At 45.2% G+C, this 18954-nt stretch overlaps 2 protein-coding genes and 1 pseudogene across 2 annotated transcripts; 1 reads left to right on the top strand and 2 right to left on the bottom strand.

Annotated features, from left to right (window-relative positions):
• Window positions 1-771: 771 nt before the first annotated feature.
• Window positions 772-10836, bottom strand: LOC123084573 (probable inactive receptor kinase RLK902). The gene is made up of 6 exons (XM_044506100.1): window positions 10774-10836; window positions 10660-10693; window positions 10278-10576; window positions 2962-3033; window positions 2749-2816; window positions 772-943 (listed from the first exon to the last, which is right to left on the bottom strand). Exons 1-6 carry the CDS (start codon window positions 10834-10836, stop codon window positions 772-774), a joined length of 708 nt encoding a protein of 235 aa, XP_044362035.1.
• Window positions 10837-10869: 33 nt separating this feature from the next.
• LOC123083598 (MDIS1-interacting receptor like kinase 1) lies at window positions 10870-13620 on the top strand (the record flags this gene model as incomplete). Its single annotated transcript, XM_044505597.1, has 3 exons — window positions 10870-11299; window positions 11403-11763; window positions 12417-13620. Coding segments are annotated over 3 exons (882 nt in total), but the record flags the coding sequence as incomplete, so codon positions are not given.
• A 469-nt stretch (window positions 13621-14089) lies between these two features.
• On the bottom strand, window positions 14090-15622 carry LOC123084574 (receptor-like protein kinase 7; annotated as a pseudogene).
• Between the last annotated feature and the right edge of the window lie 3332 nt (window positions 15623-18954).

Below are 18954 nucleotides of genomic sequence, written 5' to 3' on the forward strand. Positions count from 1 at the left end.
AGAGAGACACAGACTTTTACGTGGAAACCCTTGCGGGAGAAAACCACGGACGCACAAAGGCGCAATCACTATGAGGAGGAGTATTACAAGCACGAGACGACAGACCGTCTGAGGTGCGACTACATGAGGTATATATGAGGGCAATACATGAGAGTCCTTGGAGGACAAGTAAACGAGTTGTACTCGTACGCGTCGGTACCAACGCAAAGGCCCACAATATATGTACTACGTCTAGTCATATACGGTACTAGAATTTAGATCATAATTTAACAATTGGATCATTGCACAACCCTGCACAAGTTCTCAATAGCCTACTTCTCAGGGACAACTGCAGCAACAAGGACTAAAAGAAACAATAAAACTGCCGTGAAATTATCTTCACTTATGGTATATCGTTCAGTGAGCTGAGAAATGGAAGGAAAAGGCTGCACCTCCACTAAACCATGTGGTGCTCTTCACTTGCCTAACGTGCACGTCGGTGGTTGGGGACTCTCACAAATAGACGAATTCAGGGCTTGGAGTTTGTGTGGAATTCTCCATTCCTGATGTGAACTTGCCCAGAAAACGTGTGTACATGCTTGCTCACAGTCACAGGGTTGCCCTCAGATTGCCGGTCTGCAAGGGACATGGACTCAGTCAGAAACATGGACTCACTAATATTGCTTACAATTGCCATAAACTCCACTTCGTAGCGGCTCAGAGCTGAACCACCAGTGCTGAGCTCCTGCTCATATGCGTACCACCAGTGCTGAGCTCCTGCTCATATGCGTCCTAGCTGCCGCCAGCTTGCTGGTCTCCCATGCACTTCAGCTCGGGCCGGCCGGAGGCTCGGTCGGCGCAAGCTGCATACCGCAGGAGCGGGACGCCCTGCTGTCTTTGAAGCGCGGCATCACCAGCGACAGCTTTGGCATCCTTCACTCTTGGCCACGTCCTCAGGCTTGATCTTCATAATCCGCACAACACAGTTTTGGTTGGCCAGATAGGTAATTCTTTGCTGTCCTTGGATCGTCTTGTGCACCTTGATCTCAGCATGAATTTCTTCGAGGGCCCAAGTGGCCGCATGCCGGAGTTCTTGGCCTCTTTGACGAGATTGAGATATCTCGACCTCTCTGGCATACCATTTTCTGGCAGAGTACCCCCTCAGCTCGGTAACCTCTCAAACCTGCAGCATCTTGGCCTCTCATGCTATGGTACTATCAGTATGTACTCAGAGAATATCCGATTGTCCCAGTGTCCCTTGAACTACAATAATATCAGCGGAATCATGCCGGATTGGACAGCACACTTGAGCAGCTTAGTCGTTCTTGACATCTCTAAGAACAAGCTAATTGGAGGCATGCCTCTAGTTTAAGCAGACTTGATCTCTCTTCCAACTATCTTAGTGGACATGTGCCATCTGAATTCGGTATGCTCGGTAATTTGACCATGATGGATCTCAGCAGGAACAATTTGGTTGGTGACTTCATCAAGAACATTTTACAAGTCTAACGAGGCTAAAGGTGCTGCGTTTAGGTCGGAATTCTTTGAGACTTACATTTGGCCCCGATTGGATGCCACCGTTCAGTTTAGAAGAAACATATCTTCGCTCTTGCCAACTGGGCCCTTCATTCCCTGCATGGCTTCAGTTCCAGATGGACATTCGCATTATGGATATCTTCGCTCTCGCCGTCGCCCGTCGTCCCAAGTCATAAGTCACACGCGCACCCCGCACGCGGACGGGTGACCATCTCTTGTATATATAAAGAGATGGGGGCATGGTGGAGACAACAAGCTTGCAGCTGCATGGTCCACGCCGGGAGGCAAGACCGTGCCACGGATCGGTGACATGGCGCAATCTAGGCCATCCCTCCTTGGCTGGCTGATGCGCAGGCAAGGCCGTGCCATGGATCGGTGACATGGCGCAATCTAGTCCGTATATATCTCCTTGGTTGGCTAATGCGCGTCCCTAGAATTTTAATCACAGCTGCATAACCTTGAAAGTATGGAGATCTTTCCCAGACTACATGTCTTTAAAAAGCTTCCCATCTTTTTCCCAGACTACAAGGATATAACGAGACTTTCTTGCCATTAAAATAATAAGAAAATTATTTGTTGGCATCTCAATTGCAAAGGTTCATATTGGATTTAAAGGGCCTGAAGATTACATTAAGTAGCTACTCTGTTTTATTTATAGGTGCAGGCAAGAAAATTTCAACTGTCAGCTCCACATACCCTTAAGCTCCGCCATTACTTTCAGCGGTAGAGCTTGCCATGGCTGATATACCATACGAGCATATTTAAAACCTGAAAGCCTATCCCAGCACCAAATATGTAAACACCCCCCGAATTTGAGAACTTCAGCTTGTTCCAGGTGGACAAGCATAACATTTGTATAGCTACTGAGGTATCACATATACATATATGAGGGCAGATATACCTAGTACCATCAATTCAAGGATGATGGTTTCTAACAAGAGATGCTACTCCAAAAGAATGCATCCTACCACAGCAACAAACTAGTCACAATCATGTGTCTGGTATTCACAGTTCCAAAAAGAACCAAGACAAACTAACTAGTCTTGACGAGAACCAACAGCTCCATTCATCATGATGGCCCTCGAGCTTCACCACGTCTTCTTCGGTCACACAAGCTAAGAGGCAGCAGTGCGCTTGAATACAAAATGCGCCAGGGTAACCAAACAAGAACCATCAATCGGGCCCTTGCCGCCGTAACTCATCCACATTTAGCAACAAACAAAAATGGACAACAAGCTCAGATTTACAACATCCATCTCTCTTATCACCCTCCTCCTGTGGTTGCGGGTCCAGGCCCCTACCTGCGAGAATAAGATTCATTAGTTAGTGGCCAAGTTACAAGCTCCGATGATGAACGTACAAACTGCGGCAGATGCACAACACACACAACACTAACATGACCAGGATATACATTTTTCTCCATTTGGTGGGTATAAACAGACTCACCAGCATTGTACCATAGCCATTAGCAGCTTTCCAAGCCGAAATTACAAACCGTGACTTCTGGTTTTCCTTTACCTTCAATTAACAACCAGAGTGTCAGGTTAATACTTCACCTGGAAATAGTTCCAAAAGGCAAAAAGTAAACGTACAAGAGTAACTCACTATTTTGCTTTCTCCAGCCAATGCTTGATTCATCCATGGAGGAGTGGACACGAATAAGGGCTCCGTCAGCAAGTAAACAAGGCAAACTACCTAATCTTGAAGATAATCTAATCCAAGACGGATCCATCCATCATGATAGCCTTGGGGTCTTCTCTCCCTCTACAAGATCAATCTTCCCTGTGGCTGCGTGTCGAGGCCCCTACCTGGGAACGGATAGAAAACAAAATTAATTAGTGGCCAAGGAATAAGTCTGTATATATCAAGCTCCTTCATTTACTAAAACAGCCAGGAACTCTTGGGAGGCCCAGGGACCACTTACATAGCTAGCCATTCTTCTACATCTTCGGTTTCTTCCTTGAACTCACCAGCGAAAATCTTTCTCCTCCAGCGATGCCAAAAAAGCTTTTGACGCATCATTGCACAAGCACCTGCATGCCAGTCTGGTAAACATCACTACCAGTGCATCTTCCATATATGATATGATGTCAACAGCAAAGAACGAGCAGCAGATATCATAACATAAAAACACATAACTTGTTTGAATGACCAGCCCCTAAATCTTTCTGTCAGTTTAAAAAAAAACAGAGTAAATTTATAGATACTTATAAAGAAAGAGAAGTCATCAAATGAGTGTATATGACGAAACTGGGATATGTACTGTGAGTTCAAGAAGCCTACACAAACATCATCATCACCTACCTTGCAACCCCCCCCCCCACCCCACCCCTAGAACACTGAATTTTAACAACATCAACAACTTGTTGTATACTGACATATCCATGATAGCATTATTTAAAAAAAAAAGAGGACATGAAGCATTATACAAGCCTGAAACCAAGCATAGCATGACCTACAATCTTGTGCAAGCACCCATATGGCATACTTTAATACAAAGACCTGTGCATCATAAGATTGATAGGACCAAATATAGAAGACCTAAAACCAAACTAAACATGGCAGCAAGCATGTAGAACCAGCACGAGAGGGTCACAAAATAGGTGAAACTGAAAATTCCATGTACTCTTATATGAAACAAACATACAAACAGAACATACTGTGCGCAACCAGCAAATCGACTCCTTACACATATACATATTAGAGGAGGACCATGGCCAGAAGATCAATCACAAAACAAAGCACAAGAAACTGCATCAACAGGTGGCAAGGAGCAGAGTTAGGAGACAAGCAGGAGGAGCTCACCCTGTCGGTTTTGTAGCAGATGCCGAACAACGCCACCAGCAACACATAGCAGCAGGGCCAATGCAAGACACCGAGGCCGGAGACTGAAACTACTACCGCGCACCTTGCCTAGATCAATGAACCCCTTCAGTTGCGCAAGGATACCACACATAACAAATCTTGAGCTCAAATCGAAAAGCCAAAAAACAAATCATGGGGATCTACAAAGCATGGAGCAGAAACTACGCGACCTGTCCTTGATGCTGGAGCAAGTCTCCATGGACCAGAGCTTGGCGAAAACTCATCCATGCAGCTGTGAGTGGCCTTGTTGAGTTACACCAACGGGGTGTTCCCAATCAGCAGCCCCAAGATCTTTTGCTCGATCCCGCACCAAACACAATACACATAGAATCAATTGAACAATTAAACAAGGGGGAAAGGTTACCCTAGCTAGGCCCTCTCGACCAAAAGCATAGAGTGGGATGGACAGTGGAGAACAAGGGCTGATCTATTTCTGAGCAGCACAATGACTACAATGTCATGTGAAACAAGGGCAAGAAATAACCTGCCATTTTGCTCGTATGAACCCTCACTGCTTCATCTAGTCTAATCAGAAATCAACCAATAACGTGTCCGAGAAAAACCAAACGTATCAAAAGAAGAGCATGGTCATTAGGAGGAGCTCCAGTAGTAGATAGCAATAAGAAGCAAGCCACAAGCTGAACATATCAACCAACAAATTGAGAGAACCAGTAGATAAGTTGAGTCGCGTCCATGAAAACAAACCCTTATCACTATGCAATAAGAAAACCGCAGAGCAAGGAGGCTGCCTGGCTAATTCAACCAAAAGAGAATATATTCACCGAGCCTCACTCAACAGCCCAAGATCGGAACTAGGAGTGATTGAACTCCGAGCAACACGAATAAAATGTCAACTGACTAATTCAAACCAAAGAGAATGTGTTCACCCCGCCTGACTCACCAGCTCCAGGGGGTAAGCTCGAGAACAAACGCATATACGCCGAGAGAATTGCATTGCATGCAACTTAATAACAAAAGGAACAAGTGTTATCCTTAAACAGTAAGTCCTAGTTAGGAACCACAAAACAAGAACAAGCCCGACAGCCACATTTTGGCTCCCAGGGAGCTTGCAGTTTTAAAACAACACGGAAATGCTATTGCTGGATAGTAAGAAATCTACAGAGCAAGGAGGCCAACTGACTAATTCAAACTAAAGAGAATGTGTTCACCCCGCCTTGCTCACCAGCTCCAGGTGTCAAGCACGACAACCAGGGAATGACGGATTCCCAAGGAGCACAACAACTCCAATGCCATGAGAAACTGAGGCAAAGAGTAACCTGCCATTTTTCTAGCATAAACTCCCACTACTTCAGTCTAGTCTAATAACTAATCAAGTGTCAAAACAAAACTACAAAAAAACAGAGCAAGACGCCGGCCTGGCCATCAAAATACCACAACAGGAGGGGTGGCAAGGATTCTTTAAGTTAGTTTGCAAGCAAAAGATAATAGGCAGGCCAAAAATTAGCATAAACTACTTCATCTGATAACAAGGGAGATGTTACTTATTTCCGAACCAAACACAAGTACACACAGAATCAACTGAACATTTAAACAAGGGGAAATGTTACTTATTTCCGAACCCAATGCCATGCGACTATTTCTGAGCAGCACAAGGACTCCAATGCCATGCAGAACACAAATTGACCAACAAAGTGGACAGTAAAAAATAACATGCCATTTTGCTCGCATGAACTCTCACTACTTTCATCTAATCTAATCAGAAATCAACCAACAAAGTGGTGAACGAAACCAAACAAATCAAAACAAAAAAATTGTTAGTAGGAGCAGCTCCAGTACTAGATAGCAATAAGAAGCAAGCAAGAGTCTGAACATATGAACAACCAAAATTGAGAGAACCAGTAGATAAGTTCAATCATGGCGATTGAAGACAAATCTCAATCACTATACAATAATAAAACTACAGAGCAAGGCTGACTGACTAATTCAACCAAAAATGAATATGTTCACCTAGCCTCGCTCGATAGCCCCAGGTTAAGTGGCCGGCAAACAACAAGAACAAGCCCAACATCCACGTTTTGGCTCCCAGAGAGCTTGAAATTTTAATACAACTCAAAAACGCCATTCTAGACAGTAAGAAAACTGCAGAGCAAGGAGGCCAGCTGACTAACTCAAACGAAAGAGAATATGTTCACCATGCCTCGTTCACCAACTCCAGGGCAAGCGCGAGAAGCAGGGAATGGTGGATTTTCGAGCAGCACAACGACTCCAGTGCCATGAGAAACTAACGCACAGAGTAACCTGCCATTTTGCACGCATAAACTCCCACTACTTCTAACTAGTCTTTCTACTAAAACAAATAATTCCTTCTACTAGGCTTCAGGAGTAGTGCATCGAACTGAGCATGACACTTGAAAAGCGACAACAGGGAAGATTGTGAGCAAGTATGGCGCAAAAACTGGACAAGACAGTTAAAATTCAAAAGAATCATGAGCTTGCAAGAGCTTGGGCTGCCGACAAGCTGTTTCCAGTGATCTCAGACATGTACTCCCTCCGTTCCTAAATAATTGTCTTTCTAGAGATTTCAATAAGTGACTACATACGGAGTAAAATGAGTGAATCTACACTCTAAAACATGTCTACATACATCCGTATGTTGTAGTCCATTTGAGATGGCTAGAAAGATAATTATTTGGGAACGGAGGGAGTATGTTTCAAGCATCACGTTGATTCATTATCTGCAGGCATCATGTTGATTTTTTAGCAGCACAACGACTGCAATGTCATGTGAAACAGGAGTTAGGAATCTATCAGTTTTAAAAAGCTCGATATTTAGAGACATAAAAATATATCAGAAAGGGCTCAAGGGTCTAAATGTTCCACGTAATCTGCTCAGCAAATCATCACATCAAATACCATGTATGATCAACAAGAACACAAGAACTAGCAACCCCGAGATCCATTTCTCCATCTCAGCCAAACAAGAATAGACGCAGACTCAAATGAACAATGAGGAAATGTTACTCTATGCCCTCTCGACCAAACTAATAGGGTTGGGCATGGACAATGGAGAGCCATGAGTGGTAATAACGACTCTAGTGCTATGAGAAACCAACGCAAAGAGTTATCTGCCATTCTAAACTTGCACAAGTCCAGTCGTCTAATAAGAAATCGATAAACTAATAAACAAACCAAAATAATCAAAAGAAAAGCATTGATCAAGAGGAGGAGCTCTAGTAGTAGATAGCATAAGAATCAGCCACAATCTGAACATATCAATCAACCAAAAAAACTGAAAGAGCTAGCAGCTAAATTCAGCTATGGCCAACAAAAGCAGAACTCAATCACTGGACAGTAAGGAAACAACAGTGCAAGGAAGCCAGCTGAATAATTCAACCAAACGGAATATGTTCACCTGGCCTAGCTCACCAGCCAGCGGGAAAGTGGCCAGCAAACAACGCAAGAACCAGGGACTGATGGATCTCCAAGCAACACAACGACTCCGATGCGATGAGAAACTGAGGTAACCAGTAACATGCCATTTTGCTCGCATAAACTTTCACTACTTCAGTCTTAGCCTAATAAGATACCAACAAACTAACCAAGTGAACAAACCATTAAGAAAATGCTGGTTAGGAAGAGCAGTCCAGGAGTGGATAGCAAACCACTATCTGAACATATCAACCAACAAATTCAAAAGAATCAGCTGATTAGTATCATCTATCTTCTCTAGAGCGTAAAACACAGTCAGCCATAGCCAACAAAAATAGACATCAATTACTCAACGGTAAGAATACTACAGCAGCAAGGAGGGCCAACTGATTAATTAAACCAAGGAAAAATAGGTTCACCCGGACTCGCACACTAGCCCCTGGGTAAGTGGCCGGAAATAAGAGAGTGATGGATTACCAAAGAAAATTTTCATAGGACAGAACCACCACTGTTGTGCTTGAGGATACGAGAAAGATAAGTAAGACCAAACTAAAGGGAACCATTGCTGAGTCTGACAAACATCAAGAACAAGAGAGAATTAGCAGCCCCGATATCTTTTGCTCGATCTCGAGCCAAACATAAATAGAACAATTAAACAAGGAGGAAATGTTACCCTAGGCCCCTCGACCAAACCCATAGAGAGTGGGCATGGACAGTGCAGAACCAGAAGTGATGATTTCACGAGAAACAACAGCAAAGAGTAACATGCCATATTTTGCTCGCATAAACACTCAATACTTCATTCCAATCTAGTCAGAAATTAAACCAAGTGTCAGAACAAACAGAAGAAATACAGGGTTAGGAAGAGCGGCTCCACTAGTAGACAGCAACAACATGTAGCTACTGTCTGAACATATCAACCAACAAAAATTGAAAGAGCCAGGAGATAAGTTCAGTCAAGGCAAATGAATGGTAACCAGCCAATTTGCTTGGCCAAACTTCACTAAATGTTCTTCTTGCCTGCCAGAAAGCAATCAAATGGAGAAGGGCCTTAGGTTGCAAGTTCGGTTAAAACCATTTTCTAAAGATAAGGACCAGTTTCGAATGTCATGGTCTCTCCACGAGACTGGTCCTTGAATACAACATCACCATCGCCTGCAACAAAAACACATGTACAGAACATGATTAACCTCACCATAAAGCATGGCAGCACTACTTTCCTTTAAAAAAGAATTGCCACAACATAAAAGCATACAATCTGATACAGTAGGCGTCACTATTCAATTAAAATCAATTTTACAAAGAGAAGGCCGACAAGAAAATTGGTGTTTCAAGCGCTCAATGACACTCTGGTACGCATGTTATTTAAGAGACACTCTTGTGCATATATATTATCCTCTATAGATATCGTAGTTTGTGTGTTTTGCTTTTAATTGTCTCGTCATATAATTTGCATGTATGGTGAATTAGAACATCCAACATATGGGCATATTGTCTCGTCATGCAATTGCAATGGATTGTCTGTAAATTCAGGCTTAGTGTGAAATCTTGATCCAGTACCAAGGATCTTGTCCTTTATACTTGTTGTTCTCCTCAGATGGGACAAATAGATGACTTCAATTTTGGTGTATTTTGAAGCACAGATGATGATTGATTGCTGTCAGTTAGCTACTGTATTAGACAACGAGTTGATGAAAAAACCCGCTTGCTTTGCCATGAGCCTGAAAGTACTGTTTGAATGTGTGATTTCTAGACATGACTAGTATGTTTCCATGTCTCTGAATTATGATTTACACCATGCCGAGGTCATTTGGTCCTGACATTTACTATTACATTTACAAGATTGCGTGGTATTTATAATCTTGGGGTTCCTCCCTTGCTGCTACATAGGATTCATCAATCCTGCTGCTGCCCCCTCCTCATACAGAAATAAGGGTACGCCGATCTCACTAGTTCCAGATACAGAGCGAGAGGAGTTCCCCTGCTGCAGTTTTCTGAAATTGCACTTCCTGGGGATTGCACGAACAGCAGTGTGTAATATGAGACCGATACAACCACAGTACAAATACCGACATCATCTGAAGATGAGATCAAAAGAGTCTCCATTACTCTTTCAAGCTCAAAACAACAGGGAACAACGGAGTACAGCCACAACAACAAGCACTGAAGGGTTGCCCATGCTGATCAAGAAGTAGCAGAGGCCCTCATCAAATACCCACAACAGCAGGCCTTAACAAACCAAAAATCAGGACGATCAATCCAAGGGAAAAAAACGACTGGAACTTTGTAAGGTTGCAGGTGACCTCATGGTAATTGCTCCCTCTTTTTTTTGGAAAAGGAGGCTCACCCCCCGCTTATGGTAATTACTCCCTCTGTACCAAAATACTTGTAGTTGGGGGAACTTGTACTAGTTTCCCCTAGCTACAAGTATTTATTTCGGTACAGAGATAGTAGAAGGTGAGGAGGCCACCGAACGGAGAACACCCATGAAGGAGTCTTTCCAGAACCTTGAGCATTGAAGGCCTTTCATGCGGATCCATGACGGTGGAATCCACGCCCAGCCTGAACATGGTAGCCATCTCCTTCATGTATCGCGCTTGATTAGGGATGCCCTTGTCCACAGTAATCTTGAACATTTTCAGGTTGTTCGCCATCAGTTCATTGCACTTCTTCTGTGCCCAAGTTGCCAGTAGACCATTCACTCCAGGTCCATTGGCCACCCACCCCGTGACTAGTACTAGCAGCACTACTCCGAAGCTGTATATGTCTGCCTTCTCAGTCACCTGGTTCGTCGCTCTCCCATACTCTGCAATTTTAGTTATTAGTTAGTACTCCCTCTGTAAACTTTTATAAGATCTTTTAGATCACTAGAGCGCCCAACGCAAGTACCTGGAGCTGCGTACCCAAAGTTACCAGGAGGCAGGTCCGTGATTGGCAACGGTTGGCCAAGCCCAGCCATGTTCATCTGCGCATCGCCAAAGCTGGCTATCACGGCCTTGAAATTCTGATCAAGCAAGATGTTTTCAGGGCTGATGTTGTGGTGGACAATCGGCTTATTGCATCCATGGTGCAAGTGGCAGAGCCCTTTAGCCGGACGGAATAGTGGACGGTAATCTAGAGAACCGCTGCAAGTCGGAGATGATCCTATTAGCCAGCATCCGTCACAACAACATCGTCAACGTCCTACACTTCATCCAGAGGGAGAATGCCATCATGCTCGTTTACACGTATCAGGTGAACGGCAGTCTTGACCACTGCCTGCACCGGCGGGAGGAGGGTGAACTGCCGCTGAGCTGGCCGCAGAGGAAGGCCATCGCCATTGGCGTGGCCCAAGGGCTCTTCCACTTACACCATGAATGCAATAGACCGATTGTCCACCACAACATCACCTCTCTCAACATCCTGCTTGATCATAATTTCAAGGCCGCGATAGCCAGTTTTGGTGCTGCACAAATGAACATGGCCGGGCTCAACCAACCACTGCCGATTGCGGGATCTGTTTTTGGTAACTTTGGGTACGCAGCTCCAGGTACGGTGGGGGTTCGGTTCATGCAATGAGTTTTTTTTTTAAATCCATCTTATAACTAGTGTGATCATTTGCTAACTAGTCATATATAAATGATTAATTGCAGAATATGGGAGGGCAGCAAGCCAACTGACGGAGAAGGTGGACACGTACAGCTTTGGTGTGGTGCTGCTGGAGCTTGTCACAGGGCGGGTGGCCAATGGGGTGGATGGTCAGTTGGCCATATGGGCTCGTGACAACTGCAGTAAGCTGATGGCCAAGAAGCTGGAATGGTTCAAGATTGCTGTGGACAAGGGCATCCCAAATCAAGCACGGTACATGGAGGAGATGGCGACCGTGTTCAGGCTGGGCATGGATTGCACCGTCGATGATCCGCAGCAAAGGCCGTCCATGCAGATGGCTCTCAAACGACTCCGCCACGGCTATGGATGTGGCCGATTCGGTGGCCTTCTCACCTGCTATAACATGTAATGACACCGGCTAAGCCAAGTACCTTAGTTACTTGAAAAAAAGGAATAAAAGGAGTAAAGGCCTTCCCTACTGTTTCACATGAAAATGAAACAAAATGAGACATTCCTGATTGCAATGGAAACCTTTATATCAAAATGTTTCTTCCTCCCACACTTGACAGTGTTTTGTTGTGTTCCTGACTGCTCCACACATGCATATACAAACTTTGGAGAATTCTTAGTGGTGTTAGTTTTTGGAGTGCTTGCTCATTCGGAAGTTGTGAAATGAACTTTCTTCTTACAGGATATTGAGTTATGTAGGCAGCACAACATGCTCATGTCTCTGACAACATATCAAACTTTTAGGAAGTATTCCCATTAAAACATTTTCAGGAGAGCCGGTCTATGATCTTCTTGGGCACTTGATGGAAAAAAACAAATGCTCTTAGCAGAACACAACTATTTTACTATTTTGGATGATCACTATCTGTTAGGCTGTTGTACTAAATGTAACCTCTCCCTGTGAGTGATTGTAATTGCAGTTTAGCTTGCATCATTATTCTGTGAAATATTTTGTTGTTCTTGTCTGCTTGAATTTAAAGAATTCATCTATTGTGTCAATAACCATTTCTTTTCATGAATTCTTATCGACCGGGTCATTTTTGTTTCAGATACATAACCAGTGAGGATTCAGTACAAGTGAAGGGCAAAGTGGCATGTGAGATCAGCTCAGCGGATGAACTATGTTCAGTGGTACTTTGAAGGATGTTACTGTAGACCAAGATGGTGGCTCTGCTTTTGTGTTTTGTTTGAAAAGAAACCTTCAGGATGCCCCAAAACCAAGGGAGGAGCTTGCCCTTTTCTTCTACAAATGCCGAGAGATAGCCCAGAGTATTGCAAACCTTCAGCTTGAAAGCAAGGCACCTAATATACTAGTAAACAACCACCGAATTATCAATGCTATAGAAACCTGCTCTTCGGGCCTTGCCGATAACAGATCCAGATTGACCATGGAGTCATCTCCAACCTGACCTAATGGAAGCCGGGTATCTGTGGGTCAGAGGATCCAAGTTCCACCAAATCATGAAGATGTCCCAAGTGTTTGCCGACAGTTTGATCAGGGCCATCAGGAGGCTCAGGGAGGCCCACAGCAGTTGATCTTGGCATCCAAGAATCGGCGAAATCCAACTAGCAGGCAAACTCGAGGAAGCTACCAGTATGATCAAGGGGGATATCAGCTCTAGCAAAACAGAGTTTGAACTTCTTGCCATGTATGGAAGTCCTTTTCTAGATTGATAGTCGATTTACAGGCTAGAACTTATTTTGTGGCTCAGCTAAGTAAATGCCTTGCTTATTTTAACCGTTCTGCTTGTGCTGTAGATGGGCTAAGATGGGTTTGTTTAGAGGAAAAGGCACGAACAGAGCCCGGCTTTAAATTAATAAAGCCAAAACAAAGGTGGACGGTAATAATGCCTTCTCCCATTTTTTGTCTGAAGAATTCAACGTAGCTTGGTATTAAATTCAGATTAACAATGATTAGAAAGTTGTTGGCACTGTTATATTATGTTGAACCCTCACTTAGCCTTACATTATTTTGAAAACAGTGGTAAAAGAATTAAAGAATCCTTAATTCAGGTGACACATTCGACTTCAGTCCCATCTTTCCAGCCTTGTTGGTCTGCCCATGTTTTAGGCTGATGCTAGTTGTATTTTTTGTTGGAAGGATCACACAGCACACAAAATGGCCCAATGAATATATGGCAACTCGATTGAATAACTTGCTTCGTCCTGAGCTGGCTGAGTTCTTTTTTGCAAGTCATAAGGTTGTCTCCTGTGACCGAGTTCACATCAAGAATTGCTCGTCGTTGAGTTGACAGAATCAAGCATGGATTCAGAGGTAAAGTATTGCTCGTTCGTAAGTGTCAGTGAAGTAAAAAAAGTGTTAACCTGCCACTCAGAATGGATTCCTTCGCGGCTAGCTATTTGCAAGGACTTGTTACATTTGTGTTCCTTTGTGCTGACTGTTCCTGCACTGAACATGTTGCTTGCTAGCTTCAGCCTTTCCTTTTTCTACCATTTGACGGTATGTTCTTTTTGATGGAAGGCTGTGGAATTAATTATTTGGCTTGTCTTGTGTTTCTTTTTCATGTGGCTCATCAGTTCCCTAGTTATATCACCCTTTGCATGTGTGCTTTCAGTGATCTGCTTACTGAAGACTGGTTGCATTGCAGTGCGAAAATCAGATTCAGAATAGCTGCAGGGTGCCATGTACGCGTGAGCCTCTTCTGACATCCCAAGTAGCACGGAATCTAACCTCACATAGCCTTCAGAATCTAGCTGAACGCTATGTGAGGTAAGATTGCAAGTGACCTGACGGAATGGAGAAGGTGAGGAGGCCACGGAATGGAGAACGCCCACGGCGGAGTCGTTCCAGAACCTTCAGCATTGAAGGCCTTCCCTGTGGATCCGTGACGGTGCAATTCACGCCCAGCCTGAACATGGTCACCATCTCCTTCATGTATCGCGCTTGATTAGGGATGCCCTTGTCCACAGTAATCTTGAACATTTTCAGATTGTTTGCCATGAGTTCATTGCATTTCTTCTGTGCCCAAGTTGCCAATAGACAATTCACTGCAGATCCATTGGCCACCCGCCCTGTGACTAGTACCAGCAGCAGTACTCCGAAGCTGTATATGTCTGCCTTCTCAGTCACCTTGTTCGTCGCTCTTCCATACTCTGCAATTAATCAGTTATTAGTTACTACTCCCTCTGTAAACTTTTACAAGATCTTTTAAATCACTAAAGTAGTAGTGATCTAATGATAAAAGTTTACAGAGGGAGTACTAGCTAGTAAAAGTGCATTGATCGCCCAACGCAAGTACCTGGAGTTGCGTACCCAAAGTTACCAGGAGGCAGGTCCGTGATTGGCAACGGTTAGCCGAGCCCAACCATGTTTTCATCTGTGCATCGCCGAAACTAGCTATCACAGCCTTGAAATTCTGATCAAGCAAGATTTTTCAAGGCTGATGTTGTGGTGGACAATTGGCTTATTGCATCCATGGTGCAAGTGGCAGAGCCCTTTGACCCCGCCGATGGCAATGACCCTCCTCTCCGGCCAGCCTAGAGGCCAACCGGTCTCCACAGGCCGATGCAGCCCGTAGTCAAGGCTGCCGTTCACCGGATACTCGTAAACGAGCATGATTGCGTCTTCCCGCTGGATGAGGTCTACCACTTTGATGATGTTGTCGTGAGAATTGCTGGCTAAAAGGAACATCTCCGAATCGTAGCGGGTTCATGCTCTGGAACTTCTTGACGACCAGAGTAGTAGGTAGACCCATGCCCGCAATGCCCTGATCGTGGAGCAGGTATAGCTGTTCGTCCTCCCATGCCCATGTCCTCCTGCTAGCCCACACCCTTCTCACATTGTTTTCAGTAAGGTTGTCAACTATGCCTTGTTCATTGTCTTCAACAGGCAGGGTCGCCACAGCCCACAGGACAGCTCCTCTGCCAGAATTGCGCACTCATTCTAAATTTCAAGGGCATGTGTCAACCTGCAGGAGCATTACTTATTTGTATTCAATTGTACTATCTTGGTTATATACATTGAATTGAAAACCATTAAGACATAAAGAGAGATGAGCTAAGTGTTGACAACAAGCGACAGAGAGTATTGAACTCTTAGAAGAAGTGTAGCTTTTCATATAGTTGAGATGTTCTTTCAGTTAAGCCAATCAGAACATATGCTATTTTTGGTGGTGGCGTGCAGTTTATTTTGCGCAGTTTTAATCTTCACGTATGATACTATAAGGATCAATTTACTGAAACGATGGTAAATTAGTATATTTTCAACAGAATGTTACGCTTCGTCGTACCCCATCCTTGCAAGTTGCACGAACTAGCAATCTGCGTACCCTTATCCTAGCAGATGGGTACCATGCAACAATACTGAATCATATCAATACAACAATAATTACTCTTACTAGTATAATGCCCGTGCGTTGCCACGGGCTCTTCAAAATTTATAATCAGTATCTTTTATTTGTCATCCCCTCATATTGGGTGATTATGGGGTGCTCTAATTAGAAACACAACAATCAAATATTAGGAAATTTCACCGAACGAACAACAACGAATAATACGATATCTATCAAACGAATAAAATGAGATCATATTTTTGGTCCGTCATGCACTTCTGTTGAAAAGTGCCTATCCCTTTTAGAATCAACCCACTGTTTGCTCGCACGCAAAAAAAATACATCTCTAAAGTGGGGAACCGATCGGTGCCAAAAAGAACTCAAACTCCTATCCAATCTCGACTTCGTGCTCTTCCATTTCCATTGATAAAGATGGGACGTCAAGGGTTTCATCATGATGACCTCGAGCAGCCGCCGACATCCCTCCCCACATCTACCCCTACCCCCTGCTGCCGCTTGCACTGTCCTTGCTCCTCGAGGGAGCTAGGGACACAATGTTCTCTAGGATGGGCATGACCAGATCCACGAGGAGGCCACATTCTTCCATGAGAACCCAACCAAGCACACCACCCTCCGCAACCATCCAATCCCAGCCTAACAAAGTCAAGACCCGCCATCGATCCACAAATCAGGCTCGCCGCATCCAGGTTCACTGCAAGTCTGCGACGAGTCTGTAGTCGACATCTTGACTTTGGCTATCCCCACGGAAGAATCATCGGATCCTGCTTACTTTTACCATCACTTCGTCTCTTCCCAAGGCAGCGACACCACCCAGCCAATCACCACCACCGCTTGCGGCTTGCCTACATAAAATCATATGAGAAATCCCCACGGCGGTGCTGTAAGATCACCTTGGCGACCTCGACAGTGACCGACTGGTCTAAGATCTAAGCTAGCCGCTCTTTGTAGAAACCAATAGAAGTAGGCATGTGACTCAGATTTGTTCTTTGGTGTGCATGCGTTTCTTGCTGCCCACCAGCTCTTGTCTACAACTCGCCTATATCTGTACCAGCTCTTGGTCTACAACTCGCCTATCTCCATGCTCGAGAATCTGGAGTGTAGTAGTTAAAAAAAAGACCAACTTTATACTCATTTGATAATTCAACGTGCATGGGCATGCACCGGATGGAATTCACGCTCTATGTAAAATCTGGAGTGTAATGACTGGTTGATGAATGAAAGTCTTATTTCCGCAAAAAAAGAAGTTAAAGGTGAATATATTCCTCATTGTAGAGTACAAACAGAGCATATAGTGGTGACCTAGTTTCTTTTGATTGAGGTGAATACATGCCAGTACTAAAATCTTCTAATTTCTTTTGATTGAATCCAATTTGTCTCTTTTCTTTCGATTCAGCAAAGCTAGTTCGAATAAATAGGATTGTCTATATCTTAACTTCTTTGCCAATTAAGCTTCAAAATTGCAGTCTGATTCAGAAACAATCGAACGATTGTGTCGTTAACTCCAGGAGATTGTCGTTAGATCTTAGGAACGCTGCAAGCCATCATATCATATAAGAATAAGATCGACACTTGATATGGACAGATCTTACTACAATCATATTACTACTACTCGCACACTGATATGGACAGATCATACAAGATCGAAGGTACGTAAGACAAGGTCCTCTAGATTACGAAAAACTGTTTGCTTCGCCTCATGTGAGACGGACCCCGAGCTATTCTTCAATGGCGCACCGCGCGCACATATTTGGCGGCGAAGTAACTCGTTATCCTAAGGACGTCCCCGTCAAGCCCGTCGACAGCGTCACCCTTTTCCATCTCCCCGGCTGGACCTCGCCGAGTTTCCACCGTCGACGGCCTGCCGCCGCCGCATTCTGCTGCACGAAGGAGATCAACGATGGTTTAGACGTGCACGGGTGCAGCAGAGCAGATCGACCGACGGATCGGTTGACAACACGTACCGTCGCAGGCCGCGTGGCCGTGGTGGGGGGCGGCGGCGCTCGAGGTGCCCTGCGCCTCGCATTCGCAAGGCGAGACGGCGCTTGTGGCGCTGGTGCCGATCTCCTCCTCCGGATGAACGAGGAGCCAGCCGTCCAAGCTGGGCAAGGGAGCCAACGGCGGCCTGCAGCGCTGCCGGCTCGACTCCTTGCAGTAAGCGATCGCGCTCACGACGACCTCCTCCCTCGCCCGGGCGGTGCCATCCTCGCCGGCGGCGACCCTCCCGTCCGGCTTCGTCGCCCGGCCCTTCCGTCTCCCGCGCCCGTCTGGCCGCTCGTCCGCAGCACCGGCGCGCTGCAGATTTCTGGCAAACCTGCGCAGGCACCGCCTTAGCGCGTGGCCCTTCCGTGCGGCCATGTCACCGCCCTCCCTCACCGGTGAGCGCGCGCTGTTCGGCGAGCTGCTTCGGGCGCCTAGCAAGGAGGAGGAGGGGGACGACCTCGACGCCGGGGAGGAGCCCGGGTCGGAGGCCACCTTAGCGTCGCCAGGGCCGAACGCCGGCGACGAGGAGCTGCCCTGCTCAACGCTCGAAGCGCCGTCCGTGGTCGCTGCCGTCGCCACGGCCGGCGCCATCGCCGCCCACACGGCGCACGGGAACATCCACGCCATGACGACCTGGAAGAAATGCATGGTGATCAGGAGCACTGGGGTTTGCTTGCAGGCCCTTGTGCACGTAGTACGTCCTTGTATATATATACACGTCGCGATTGCGATCGCGTTCGCCTCCGACTCCGGCGGTGGTTGCAGGGGGGGGGGGGCACGGCGGCGTCTGCGGGCGTGTGATTTCCGAAATCCGAGATGCCACAGCGAGATTGCCAAAATCCTGTGGCTAATCTATGGAATACTCCGGCGGTTCCTTCCATATACGGAACTAATTACTGCACGGTTTAATTACTTGATCGCTGATTTATCGGATGAGCTAGTAATGCGGACGGATCGCTGATTTATTACCATATTCGATATTTCCCGAGTTATGGCCTTATCATACCTGGATTGATAGCATTTGGGGTAATTTAAATTTATTACCATATTCAAAATTTCTTGAGTTATGACCTTACCATACCTGGATTGATTTATTATTATACGTGGATTAATTATGATTTATTATTATATAATTTATTACTATACGTGGATAGCCTTACCATACCTAGTGGTAATTTAAATTTATTACCATATTCGATATTTCCCGAGTTATGGCCTTACCATACCTGATAGCCTTTGGGGTAATTTAAATTTATTACCATATTCGATATTTCCCGATTTATGGCCTTACCAT

The sequence above is a fragment of the Triticum aestivum genome, chromosome 4A (assembly GCF_018294505.1).
Source record: "Triticum aestivum cultivar Chinese Spring chromosome 4A, IWGSC CS RefSeq v2.1, whole genome shotgun sequence".
Lineage (NCBI taxonomy): Eukaryota > Viridiplantae > Streptophyta > Magnoliopsida > Poales > Poaceae > Triticum > Triticum aestivum.

Coding starts and splice junctions, on each gene's coding strand:
- LOC123084573 (XM_044506100.1), bottom strand. CDS start 10,836: ATGGATGCAATAAGCCGATTGTCCACCACAACATCAGCCCTGAAAACA. Junction 10,694..10,773: donor AAACATCTTGCTTGATCAGA/ATTTCAAGGCCG, acceptor CCAATCACGGAC/CTGCCTCCTGGTAACTTTGG. Junction 2,817..2,961: donor ATGGCTATGGTACAATGCTG/GTGAGTCTGTTT, acceptor TTATTCTCGCAG/GTAGGGGCCTGGACCCGCAA.